The following is a 14,180-nucleotide window of genomic DNA, read 5'->3' on the forward strand; positions in this document are numbered from 1 at the left end:
GGTTGGTGGTGGCAGAGGTTGTTGTTGTGGTTGTCGTCGTTGCGGGTTGAAATCAGTGCGGTTTTAGGGCGGATCGGTCGCGTAGGAACAAGGAGCGAGAGCCAGGGAAACGCACGCCCCTCAGACCGCAGCAGCCCGTCCCTGAGGAACGGGCCCGCGAGGCTGCCGGGGTTGATCTCGGGGTCTCTCTTAACTGTGGGAAGAGTTAGTAGCCGTGAGCGCTAGTTAGGAAACACCCGGTGGGCTTCCCTCGCTGACCTGGCCTTGGCATGTCAGTGCGCTGTTTCCGTACTAACTACCCACCCGTCGGTGCTCGAGGGGCCCCCACTGACAAACACCCCCCCCCAGCCCTTGGGGCGAGTGCTGTGACATTTTCAAGGCCTGTCGCTTCAAATGGAAGGGAAGAACCAGTTAACTCATCACGCATACAAGGGAGAGGCTACGGTTGAAGTATTTTTACAGGTTTTGTGTGTGTCAAAGCAGCCCCTGGGTCTCCAGAAGCCCCCTGGGACAGAACCTTCTCCGCGCAGGGCTGAAAGTCACAGCAAGGATCTCGGCTCTGCGTGGGTCTGCTCGTTGCACACCCGGTAAGGGCCCCTGCTTTCGGAACCACAAGCTCAGGCGTTCAGCCCCAGGCCTTCAGGAGAAAGATAAACCCCGAGTGTCCCCATCTGCCCCTCTATTTCATCTGGGTGTCTTCTGGCCCGCCCCTTCTGGCCGCAGCCAGGCAGGGAAGGCTTCGTGCCAAGCCTGGATTTAGCCCCTCTGCGGGTCCTGGCAGCCCTGGAGGAGGATATGGGCTGCTTGCCCGGGGCAGGCTGTGGGGTGAAGTGCCTGGTGTTGGGGCTAATGGAGTGAGTTTGGCATTATCAATGTACAGGGCCACCTTTTGGGGTGTGATGGTTGCTAAATGGTTTGAAGTCATCATCACTGGACTACCCAAACTGTAAAATAAATCTTGTTCTCTTCTGAGCAAGTAAAAAAATTGAGCTTTGAAGACTGATTTGGCAACCATAGAAGTGTCTTTTTTCATTCTGCAGGTACAGTCACATTACCTTTCTCAGCACAGATGATATGACTTACAGGCTTTCTTGAAACATCACACTGAAAAATAAAATAGTAAGTTATCCCTCTTCAACATTTCATTTGGAAGATGCTGCTGCAAGTGTATCACCTTGAAATTTGACCTGCAGAAGATACTCGGAAATGAGAACCTGAAATAATGTAAGTGATAGATGTGAAATGACTAATTGATGACTTTCTAAAGATGTCAGAGGAAGAACATGATAACTCTGTAGTACTCTGGGTAAGATGAAACATGAAAGCCTGAAACTGAACAGAGAGCAGAGTGCAATCACTGTTACATTAAATTAATTCCTTTGATTTATATAAAGAAAAAGTATTAGACAAAAGCCAGATAAAATTAAAAGGAAAGGGGATTTACACCTCCACCTCTAAGATAAATAAAATAATATTAAGGATTATTATATGCTTAATAGACTGTTAAGTAACTATTAAGTAACAAGATTAGGACAAAACAATGTGAAAAAACTCTACTTCATACTGGAATATGAAGGATAAAACGTTCAAGCATCAAATCCCTTAAAGCAAGATGAAAGTAGTACAGCTAAAGCATCAAGTATCATTTTGAGTAGATGCTTGACAAGCCCTTCGTCCTTGACTTTGGCCTTGAAAGACTGAGCAAAGGTCGATATTTCAGGCTGACAAAGCAATATAAAGAACAGTGAACAATGCCAACAGTACAAAGTAATCTGTTCAAAGAGAAAGTATTTATCATTGTCACTCAGTGCTAGAAATGCCACCAGGTACACAGAATTATACAGTAAGGCTTGAAAGACACCATAAACCATGACGTTCTTGATTATCATAGATCCCCAAACATGTTATTTAGATATTAAGTATAAACCTAGAAGAAGTAACTATGCTGTTTCCGACTAACTACCCACCCGTCGGTGCTCGAGGGGCCCCCACTGACAAACACCCCCCCCCCAGCCCTTGGGGCGAGTGCTGTGACATTTTCAAGGCCTGTCGCTTCAAATGGAAGGGAAGAACCAGTTAACTCATCACGCATACAAGGGAGAGGCTACGGTTGAAGTATTTTTACAGGTTTTGTGTGTGTCAAAGCAGCCCCTGGGTCTCCAGAAGCCCCCTGGGACAGAACCTTCTCCGCGCAGGGCTGAAAGTCACAGCAAGGATCTCGGCTCTGCGTGGGTCTGCTCGTTGCACACCCGGTAAGGGCCCCTGCTTTCGGAACCACAAGCTCAGGCGTTCAGCCCCAGGCCTTCAGGAGAAAGATAAACCCCGAGTGTCCCCATCTGCCCCTCTATTTCATCTGGGTGTCTTCTGGCCCGCCCCTTCTGGCCGCAGCCAGGCAGGGAAGGCTTCGTGCCAAGCCTGGATTTAGCCCCTCTGCGGGTCCTGGCAGCCCTGGAGGAGGATATGGGCTGCTTGCCCGGGGCAGGCTGTGGGGTGAAGTGCCTGGTGTTGGGGCTAATGGAGTGAGTTTGGCATTATCAATGTACAGGGCCACCTTTTGGGGTGTGATGGTTGCTAAATGGTTTGAAGTCATCATCACTGGACTACCCAAACTGTAAAATAAATCTTGTTCTCTTCTGAGCAAGTAAAAAAATTGAGCTTTGAAGACTGATTTGGCAACCATAGAAGTGTCTTTTTTCATTCTGCAGGTACAGTCACATTACCTTTCTCAGCACAGATGATATGACTTACAGGCTTTCTTGAAACATCACACTGAAAAATAAAATAGTAAGTTATCCCTCTTCAACATTTCATTTGGAAGATGCTGCTGCAAGTGTATCACCTTGAAATTTGACCTGCAGAAGATACTCGGAAATGAGAACCTGAAATAATGTAAGTGATAGATGTGAAATGACTAATTGATGACTTTCTAAAGATGTCAGAGGAAGAACATGATAACTCTGTAGTACTCTGGGTAAGATGAAACATGAAAGCCTGAAACTGAACAGAGAGCAGAGTGCAATCACTGTTACATTAAATTAATTCCTTTGATTTATATAAAGAAAAAGTATTAGACAAAAGCCAGATAAAATTAAAAGGAAAGGGGATTTACACCTCCACCTCTAAGATAAATAAAATAATATTAAGGATTATTATATGCTTAATAGACTGTTAAGTAACTATTAAGTAACAAGATTAGGACAAAACAATGTGAAAAAACTCTACTTCATACTGGAATATGAAGGATAAAACGTTCAAGCATCAAATCCCTTAAAGCAAGATGAAAGTAGTACAGCTAAAGCATCAAGTATCATTTTGAGTAGATGCTTGACAAGCCCTTCGTCCTTGACTTTGGCCTTGAAAGACTGAGCAAAGGTCGATATTTCAGGCTGACAAAGCAATATAAAGAACAGTGAACAATGCCAACAGTACAAAGTAATCTGTTCAAAGAGAAAGTATTTATCATTGTCACTCAGTGCTAGAAATGCCACCAGGTACACAGAATTATACAGTAAGGCTTGAAAGACACCATAAACCATGACGTTCTTGATTATCATAGATCCCCAAACATGTTATTTAGATATTAAGTATAAACCTAGAAGAAGTAACTATACACATATTCCCTTGTGCCATTTCAGAAGCAGTAAAGGAGGAAGACTTGAAAGAACAAATGCACATGACACGCCAACATTATATTCTGAAATTTGGAAAACAGCAAAGCAATACAGCTGTCATGCAAAAAGTCTTTCGAAGGGATCTATCAGGATTAGATTGGTATCAGAAAGAAGTTTATTCAGCCGTCCTGAGTTTTGAAGTGAAAGGGTGAAGTGAAGTGAAGTGAAGTGAAGTGAAGTGAAGTGAAGTGAAGTGAAGTGAAGTGAAGTGAAAGGGTGGATGGCAAAAACTACACTGATGTTCAAAGTCCTAAAAAGAGAAAACCAAGGAATTTTCTCCGAGTTACTGCTCGGAGTTTATCCTAACAGCAGAGGGCGGCAATTGGCAGGGAATGAATCGAGACGGCGAGCTGAGTGGGTGACATACGGTGGAGAGAAGTTAAACCTGTCGTTTCTATTTATTAACTGAGAAACCTGCTCAAATACAATAAGAAGTCTGGGTTAGACGTGACAACACACAGGGTCCTGGGAGGGCCGTGGTTTGCTTGGCAATAAGTTTTAATAATCTCTATTTCAAAATCACCAAAACAAATCAAAGTGTCCTGATACAGGAAAAGAAACAATATAGCAGACTGTTATGTTCGATGCACAGCCTAGTATGAAAATAAAGGAGGAGATGTGAAGGATGATAACACTGAGATACTATTCTCAGGGTTTCTTGTAAGAGGTCTCTCAGACCTTACACCTTGTTTTTATTCTTGCCCATGTATATCCCTACCAGAAACTTGGCTGTGTTGGAGCTAAATGAAATACCAGTGCATATCTGTACAACATGGTATTATTGTTTATATGGCCATTTGGACTAGTGTTCACATAAGAGAACTTCAGGAAAATTCATTTTTCTGGGCTCCTTTTGCAGTAAATGGAAGCAGAAAGGCTCCTACAGCCTGCAGTTCAGCACAAGAACTTCATTTCACAGAATCACAGAATGTTAGGGGTTGGAAGGGACCTCTGGAGATCATCGAGTCCAAGTCCCTTGCTAGAGCAGGGTACCCTAAAGCAGATTACACAGAAATACATCCAGATGGATTTTTAATGTCTCCAGGGATGGAGACTCTACAATCTCCCTGGGCAGCCTGTTCCAGTGCTCTGTTACCCTCAGAGTAAAGAAGCTATTTTCTCATATTCAGGTTAAATCTCGTACGTACCAGTTTGTGACCATTGCCCCTTGTTCTGTCACTGGACACCACCAAGAAGAGTCTGACCCCATCCTCCTGACACCTGCCCTTTAGATATTTACAACATTGATGAGATCCTCCCTCACTCTCCTCTTCTCCAAGCTAAACGGACCCAGCTCTCTCAGCCTTTCCTCATAGGGCAGATGTTCCAGTCCCTTAATCACCTCAGTAGCCCTGTGCTGGACTCTCTCCAGTAGTTTCTCTGTCCTTCATGATCTGGGGAGCTCAGAACTGCACACAGTACTCCAGGTGAGGCCTCACCAGGGCAGAGTAGGGAGGGAGGATAACCTGCCTCGACTCGCTGCCCACACTCTTCTTCATGCACCCCAGGATGCCATTGGTCCTCTTAGCTGAAAGGGCACATTGCTGGCTCATTGTCAGCCTGTTTTCCCAGGTCTTTTCCCCCAGAGTTGCTTTCCAGCAGGTCAACCCCCGACCTGTAGTGGTGCATGAGGTTGTTCTTCCCCAGATGGAGTACTCTACACTTGCCCTTATACAACTCCATTAGGTTTCTCCCTGCCCAGCTCTCCAGCCTGCCCAGGTCACGCTGGATGGCAGCCCTCTGGTGTGTCAGCCCCCCCTCCCAGTTTTGTGTCCTCAGTGAACTTGCTAATGATATACACTGTCTCTTAGTCCTCCTGCTTTCATATATTGAATATGACTGGACTGAGTACTGACCCCTGGGGGACACCACTAGTCACAGGCCTCCAGCCGGACTTAGCCCCACTGACCACAATTCTCTGGGCTCTGTCCTTCAGCCAATTCCCAGTCCATCTTGCCACCCAATCATCCAATCCACACTTCTCAAGTTTGGTTGTGAGGATGCTATGGGAGACAGTGTCAAAAGACTTAGAAAAGGTGATCTTTCTCTGTGAACTTGAAGGGGAATGTGAAGGGCTAGGCAAGGCTAGCCTCTGTTAACACTTTCCCCCTCTGTATTGTCCTAAAAATATTCTGCACATAGATCTTTGTCATATCTGTGATGGGAGAGTTACATTTCCAGTGTGGAATTCTTCAGACCTCTCTGCTATGACCTTGTGTGTAGGTGCTATACAGTAATACTAGCTACTACCTGCTATCCATACTGCTATAAATATGCTTTACATAACCCATTTGGTCTCATTTATTTTAAGGTTGTTGTAATACAGGCCCTCATGTCTGCTTTATTCACTAAGCTTTATCACTATCATCAGGGCTGTGTTGTATGTAGGACAGAAGTTGGAAAAGGGAAATCAGACATTGGTGTTTCCTTACCCTTAATTTTATTTTTATCAGGGGACTTACACCATGTCTACAACTTTTCTCACCAGTCCTGGTAGCAACAACAAACTCCAAACATCTCAAAACACATCCACTATCTCCTGCCTAACTTAACCTTCTGGTATAATAAAGTGTCAAACAGAGAAGGAGATCTTAAGAACCCCATTTGATGCTTTACCTTGAGTGTCCCAATTAGACTTACCAAGTAGCAGATACTTTGGTTTGGGTTTTTTTTGGTTTGAACCAGAATTTTGTTTCAGTTTGAAACAATGCAACCCAAGCAGTATTTTTTCCTGTATTTTGATTTCAGGAAAAACCTCACTTTTGTTGATTTTGGGAGGGAGAGGTCTTGAGAGAAAGTAACTTAATTTATTCATTATGAAATAACAGCCCTTTTAAAACATTTATTTTAAATTTTAAGACATAGAACTTTTGCAGTAAATGGAAGCAGAAAGGCTCCTACAGCCTGCAGTTCAGCACAAGAACTTCATTTCACAGAATCACAGAATGTTAGGGGTTGGAAGGGACCTCTGGAGATCATCGAGTCCAAGTCCCTTGCTAGAGCAGGGTACCCTAAAGCAGATTACACAGAAATACATCCAGATGGATTTTTAATGTCTCCAGGGATGGAGACTCTACAATCTCCCTGGGCAGGCTGTTCCAGTGCTCTGTTACCCTCAGAGTAAAGAAGCTATTTTCTCATATTCAGGTTAAATCTCGTACGTACCAGTTTGTGACCATTGCCCCTTGTTCTGTCACTGGACACCACCAAGAAGAGTCTGACCCCATCCTCCTGACACCTGCCCTTTAGATATTTACAACATTGATGAGATCCTCCCTCACTCTCCTCTTCTCCAAGCTAAACGGACCCAGCTCTCTCAGCCTTTCCTCATAGGGCAGATGTTCCAGTCCCTTAATCACCTCAGTAGCCCTGTGCTGGACTCTCTCCAGTAGTTTCTCTGTCCTTCATGATCTGGGGAGCTCAGAACTGCACACAGTACTCCAGGTGAGGCCTCACCAGGGCAGAGTAGGGAGGGAGGATAACCTGCCTCGACTCGCTGCCCACACTCTTCTTCATGCACCCCAGGATGCCATTGGTCCTCTTAGCTGAAAGGGCACATTGCTGGCTCATTGTCAGCCTGTTTTCCCAGGTCTTTTCCCCCAGAGTTGCTTTCCAGCAGGTCAACCCCCGACCTGTAGTGGTGCATGAGGTTGTTCTTCCCCAGATGGAGTACTCTACACTTGCCCTTATACAACTCCATTAGGTTTCTCCCTGCCCAGCTCTCCAGCCTGCCCAGGTCACGCTGGATGGCAGCCCTCTGGTGTGTCAGCCCCCCCTCCCAGTTTTGTGTCCTCAGTGAACTTGCTAATGATATACACTGTCTCTTAGTCCTCCTGCTTTCATATATTGAATATGACTGGACTGAGTACTGACCCCTGGGGGACACCACTAGTCACAGGCCTCCAGCCGGACTTAGCCCCACTGACCACAATTCTCTGGGCTCTGTCCTTCAGCCAATTCCCAGTCCATCTTGCCACCCAATCATCCAATCCACACTTCTCAAGTTTGGTTGTGAGGATGCTATGGGAGACAGTGTCAAAAGACTTAGAAAAGGTGATCTTTCTCTGTGAACTTGAAGGGGAATGTGAAGGGCTAGGCAAGGCTAGCCTCTGTTAACACTTTCCCCCTCTGTATTGTCCTAAAAATATTCTGCACATAGATCTTTGTCATATCTGTGATGGGAGAGTTACATTTCCAGTGTGGAATTCTTCAGACCTCTCTGCTATGACCTTGTGTGTAGGTGCTATACAGTAATACTAGCTACTACCTGCTATCCATACTGCTATAAATATGCTTTACATAACCCATTTGGTCTCATTTATTTTAAGGTTGTTGTAATACAGGCCCTCATGTCTGCTTTATTCACTAAGCTTTATCACTATCATCAGGGCTGTGTTGTATGTAGGACAGAAGCTGGAAAAGGGAAATCAGACATTGGTGTTTCCTTACCCTTAATTTTATTTTTATCAGGGGACTTACACCATGTCTACAACTTTTCTCACCAGTCCTGGTAGCAACAACAAACTCGAAACATCTCAAAACACATCCACTATCTCCTGCCTAACTTAACCTTCTGGTATAATAAAGTGTCAAACAGAGAAGGAGATCTTAAGAACCCCATTTGATGCTTTACCTTGAGTGTCCCAATTAGACTTACCAAGTAGCAGATACTTTGGTTTGGTTTTTTTTTGGTTTGAACCAGAATTTTGTTTCAATTTGAAACAATGCAACCCAAGCAGTATTTTTTCCTGTATTTTGATTTCAGGAAAAACCTCACTTTTGTTGATTTTGGGAGGGAGAGGTCTTGAGAGAAAGTAACTTAATTTATTCATTATGAAATAACAGCCCTTTTAAAACATTTATTTTAAATTTTAAGACATAGAACAGTTTTCAATTAAAATGCTACACTGAAAGTCAAAAGAATTTGCTTCAGACATAAAAATACTGTTACATTTCTGAAATAAAGCATTCTGTTTGCAAAATATGTGGAAAATGTTAACATTCATTAACTCTTCACTTCTTGATTGAAGCAATTTATTAAATTCAGCCTACTTTCATAACTAGTTTTGATTTCCCTGAGATTGTTTTTTGATCATCTATCATCTATTACAAATACTTTTCTCAGCTCCACCCTGAGTTTCAAACCCACACGATAACTGCAAGGTGTTTGTTTCTTTGATTTTAAAAACTGTGAAAAATATCACTGATAAAGTACTGTGCCATCACTGGAGTTGTTCATTCCTATCTTATGTCCTGCCAAAAGCACCAAGGTCAGCAAAGCTCAAACTTCTGAATATTTAGACTAGAAGTTAGAGTATGTATGAGTGCAACCTCATCTCTGCCAGTTCTAGCAGACACCTGCATATTCTTCCATCGTAAATGAAAGTTTCTTGCACCTCTTAGCCAATTATTCAAGCCATTCAGCAACCCCCCCACAATGCACATTTCTACAAGCATGTAAGCCATTGCCATGGGTGCCTTCTAGCATCCTCTTTTACACACCTACCTCCAAATCAACAGACTTGGTTGATCCTCTAACTGCCAACAATGCAAAAGAACACAGAACAGAATTGGCCTTGCTAGTGCAGGAACGATGACCTGAGGATCCAAGGCATCCTGCATCTCTCGTAGGACCAGATATCCAGAGGCCAAGCAGGGATGATCCATATATATACATTGCCTCTCTTCACACTCACAGGTTTGCTCCAGCTCATCCTTCTTGCCGTGCAGCACAGCCATCTGCAACCTAAGGAAGACAAGAAGGAGCTTGTGTACATCCTGCAGAATGGCTGGTATGTTGGTTAGTTCTTTGTTTCCTTGATTTCAGAAATTAGAGTTTTGCTGAATCTAGGCCTCTAAAAAGTCCTGAAGGTGCACAAAGTCAATTTTTTTAGTATCAGGATTGACAACATTTGGAAAAAAACAAAGGAAATGGGAAACAAACTGCCTTTCTATGCTTTGTGACAGGTTCTGAGAGGTTGTCATTAATTTTCCTTTTCCATACAGTTTACTTGTTATCCACAAAAATTATTAAATTAAAAATTCACCTAGAGGTTGCTACATGTTAAGAACAAAGTCCTTCATTTTATTCCAGTGTTCAGTGACCTTCTTATTGCTCCAATAATATCAACAGTTTTTAAATACAAAAAAAGTTAAATGCCACGTCAGATGATGGACAGTGGATGTTTTCCCAAGTGCAGAGCTGAGCTTGGCTGAGTGGAGCTGTGGTTGGAAAGGAGATATCCACCCTGCCTGGAGCTGCAGACCACCTGGGAGCAGTGCAAATGCCATTCCTGTTTGAGCACTGCATGCCAAGCTCAACGACAGGGCTCAGGGGTATGTGGAGTGTTTAGTCACAGCAGACAGTAAGCCAGGCTGAAATCACTTGAGTTGGTCAGCTAAGCATCTACAGAGGCTCCTGGTCAAACGCCATTTGGCAAAGGAGTGGCCACAGCCAAGGGGAATTGCAGTCATCCTGCCTGAGGTCCTGCCTGCAGCCTTCCCTCTCCTTATGGCACAGAGGTACATAGTGTGTGCCCTGAAACTCTTGGTTGTATGTAAATTATGACAGATCAAGAAAACGGTTTGAACGGTCAAGAAAGTATCCCTGTGCTAAAATGGTGGTACCTGCAATTAACTTTTACATACTGGGAAAGAAGTTAACAGGGAGACAAAGCATCATCAGAAACGAGACAGCAATTTCAGGTTATACTTGCCCAAGAAGAAGTGAAAAAGCTTCATGATGCTGTTCTCAGTGTATGACGTAGGTGTTCACCACAAAGGAGACAGGCAGGACGCTATTATGATAACTCCCATGTGTAAAGTAGATTGAACTCACAGTATGTTTGCAGACACTTTTAGAGCTAGGTTTAATTCCTTCCATGTCTGGGAGAAAGGAAGATAAATGAACTGTGTGGCCACCTCAGTAAAATCCAGCTAGACTTGTTATGTGAAGACAAACCTTTAAGAGAAACTGTTTTACTTGAAGAAAAGACGATTTAGTTGGAGAAGAGTCTGAAGTACCTAAACTTGAAAATGAAATTGGTTAAAATACATGGGGCAGTGTCTCTTCAAACTGCTTAATCACAGCTGGTGGCGTATGTTGAAATGATGGAGGTGGCACAGGGGAGGCACGAGAGAGGCTCATCCTACCTCTCTTTTCTTTCAAATGCTTTCTTTTCCTATGATTAAAATACGTATTTAAATTATTGCCTCAGGTAAACTAAGTGATGGAAAGATTGAATGGGTGGAAGTATTACAGGCATTAAAACTGAAAAATGTGCCGTGGAGGGAGTTGGCAGGAAGGAAAAGATTAAATAAACTGAGAATCTGGCTAGACTCATTATTATACCTGTACTGTGCTACTCAAGTCAACTTTCCACCAGAGTTAATGATTACTGGTATGCGTCAGAGTGCTCTAGGAGAAAGATTACTGAGGAGTCTATTCCTCAGCTCCCAAGACAGTTTTTCCATTGCCCTCTCATATTAAAACATGTTCTTGTAGAACATGTATTGTATCCTCTTCCATTCCACAAAACATGCAGGTCATTTCTTCACTTAAGGCCCAAAGGCATCATGGCCCCAAGGGCACCGCCAGGCCTGACCATCCCTGCCCAGCCTCCCCCCACCTGCCCAGGGCTCAGGACCCCATGTCAGCCCCCCCCCAGGGATGTCAGCCCCTGAGCCAGCAACACTGCAGAAGGGCCCAGTCTCCAGCTCCCCACAGCCCTGCCCTCACAAATACCTTGCTCCAATCAATATCCTAGGTTTTCCTCTCACATTTTAACTCACTTTCCTCATCCCATCCTAATTCTTCCTTAGTTCTTCTCACTAGCTTTCCACGAAAATCTTCCTACGGCCTAGAAACCTCAGTTCTTCCCAACTCCTTTTTCCTGAATTTTACCAAAAACCCACATACTCATCATTGCACTGTGTTAACAGAACGTGGAAAATCCTCATAAAATGACAAATCATAGTTTCATAATAGTTTCGTAAAACCATCATGCGCATAGACAACCTCTAGAGGACTGCCAGAGTAAGCAGTCTGTTAAGTATTAGTTGTAGTAATATAGTAGTAACATAAACTTAACATTATTTGATAAATTTGGACCACAAACTGGGAATGATCTTTATTTAAACCATTCCCTGAAGCAGCCTGGCGTGTGGAAAATAATGTGTTAGTGCACAATGAGACATACATAGTATGAGGTGTGACTGAGTAGAGGAAGCTGGGAATAAAACAAGACAGGGAAAGGGAAGAAAAGACTTTGAGTTAGGACTCTGGAAAGTCTTGACTGCCTCCGTGTAAATTTAGATTCCTAAAATTCCCATTCAGCTGTCAGCTGTTACTGTAAACAAGTCAGTAACTAACTGGAGAAGCTAGTATTTCACTGTCTCCTAGATAAAGAAAAAAATAGTCCACCTTGTTTGAAAATGCCCAAAGTACTATGTCTTCAAGGAATGAGCTGCTGAGTCTTTTTCCAGTGCTTCATGGTGTGTACAAGCTGGGCATACCTCAAGATAGTTCACCAGACAAGTGTATCCCACATGTTCTCACAGTATGTCTGTTAAACGTGACAATTACTGAACTTCAGAAGAAGGCCAGTGGATAAAGTTTACCATGTCAGGGCAGAAATTCAGAGGGTACATCACCTGTGTGGCTGGGCATCAGCTGAAACCTTCCTGGCAGATGTAGGTGCACGTTGGATTATGGCAAGTACACACCACTGCCTGTTTGTGCCGTGAACAGTAGTCGCCTGTCTGCTCCAGCCAGACTGCTGGCTGTCCTAAACCTCCTGCCTTAACTGATGCTGATCAGGAAAAGCTAAATTGCTCTTGGTTCTCTCCTAGTAAATCCACACATATTTTTGGAGAGTAATTTTGTTGCCACGCTGTATGATACGAAGAGGGAGGAACCAGGCTTTAATGTGGGTTAAAGAATACCCACTCTGGCCAAGTTAGGCTGTAACACTTGCAGCAAGTAATTAAAAATTAATCAAGCTCTGACAGGAAGTAAGAAGGAAAGAATGAGACTCAGTCTAGCAGAGAGGGTGATGGCCCTAACCTCACAGAATAGAAAGCTTGGTTCTAGCTCTTGTTCCAAGGTCTGCTTGTGTATTTTACACTAAACAGAAACTAGAGTAAGTGACCAAGATCCAAGTATTTCTGCATACTTCATACACAACTCCCCTCACCAACTAGTGAGAATCTCCAGCAATTTCTCACCCAGTTAGCATTTACTTTGACATAAAAATAAAAGCTTCAGCAAGACATCCTTAGAAGGCATGCTGAACAGACTGTGGTGTTGCTGTTAGGGCATTTTAAGAAGGGCAGGGGTATATAACTAGTTGGGCACAGAAGGGACTGCACTTAGACACAGTGCTTTCTAAGTGAGTGCTCCAACCACTCACCTCATGAACTTACCAACTCATATTGCATACCTGCCTCTAGGCCTTACCCATTGAGGCTGTGACTGTCACATTGCTAGTTTTCAAAGTCCTCTCTTCATTATTACTGTTAATTAAGGTTTACTACACTAAAGCCTTGATATCCCCGTATTGGTCTGGCAACGTCTGATTTAGTAGCCCAACAGGAGCAGATCTGCAGAAGCTGAAGTACTAAGGACCTGACATTCACATTTTAGGCATGTTCAGGCTTTCCTGCAGACCAGCTCTAGCCTGATCCTCTGGGTACAACGCCCATTAGTGACTGGAACAAGCTGAGTAACCTTTAGGCCACTAAAAACTGAAGCATACGAACGATTTCTTGGTTTTCTTAAAGCTGGTGTATGCAGCATATGTGCCCACATCAACACTGTTGCACCAGAAGTTCATGGTTCAGGAAGGAAAGTTGGTGTCTTGATTAAGTCTCTGAGCACGCGTGCTAAGAGTCAAGTTTTCCAGAGCTTATTGCCTACGTACTTTGGAAAAAAATTCTGTCTCCTGGGCCAAACAGAACTCCTCAATGAAGATTAGGTGCTGTACACGTGCAATCCTCATCTCCTCTGCTGAATTTGCCAGCACGTTTTACATGAAATAGAAATGGTTTGAAACTTTCCTACTTGCCACAAAGGCTGGGCAGCATTTATTTGGGAAAACAAACAAACAAACACGACAGAATTCAAAGCACTGGGGGAGGGTGTGTGGAAAAATCAGGCGGATTTGATGCTGCCTGCGGGTGTTAGAATTATTGCACCTGCATGATCCACAACGAATTTCCATAGAACCGAGCCTCTTCGCCTGACAACACTCGGGTACGGATTCCCTTCAGGAAAGCACGTTCCCCCGCCTGACCCTCCTGGAGTTTGGCTTCATCTCGCTCCCTTCAGGAAAACACTCACGGAGGAGCTTCGGCAACCCCGGGGCAGCGACCATCCCGGTGTCCCACGGTCCCTCTGCAGCTCCGGGGGGCCGGAGAGGCTGGGAACGCCGCTCCTGAGCTGCCTCCGTCCAGACGAAGGACATCCCGCCGGGACATCTGCGGGGGCCGGGGGGCCCTCGCCCTGAGGCC

General features: G+C 44.1%; 1 protein-coding gene across 1 annotated transcript in view; it reads right to left on the reverse strand.

Annotated features, from left to right (window-relative positions):
- DNAJC3 (DnaJ (Hsp40) homolog, subfamily C, member 3) overlaps positions 1-14,134 on the reverse strand; it is a 43,409-nt gene extending 29,275 nt beyond the window's left edge. The window contains 1 exon segment of the mRNA XM_010006353.1: positions 14,011-14,134. Coding sequence (XP_010004655.1) covers positions 14,011-14,134 — 124 coding nt within the window.
- Between the last annotated feature and the right edge of the window lie 46 nt (positions 14,135-14,180).

This window comes from Chaetura pelagica, unplaced genomic scaffold, assembly GCF_000747805.2.
Source record: "Chaetura pelagica isolate M959 unplaced genomic scaffold, ChaPel_1.0 scaffold29, whole genome shotgun sequence".
Taxonomy (NCBI): Eukaryota; Metazoa; Chordata; class Aves; order Apodiformes; family Apodidae; genus Chaetura; species Chaetura pelagica.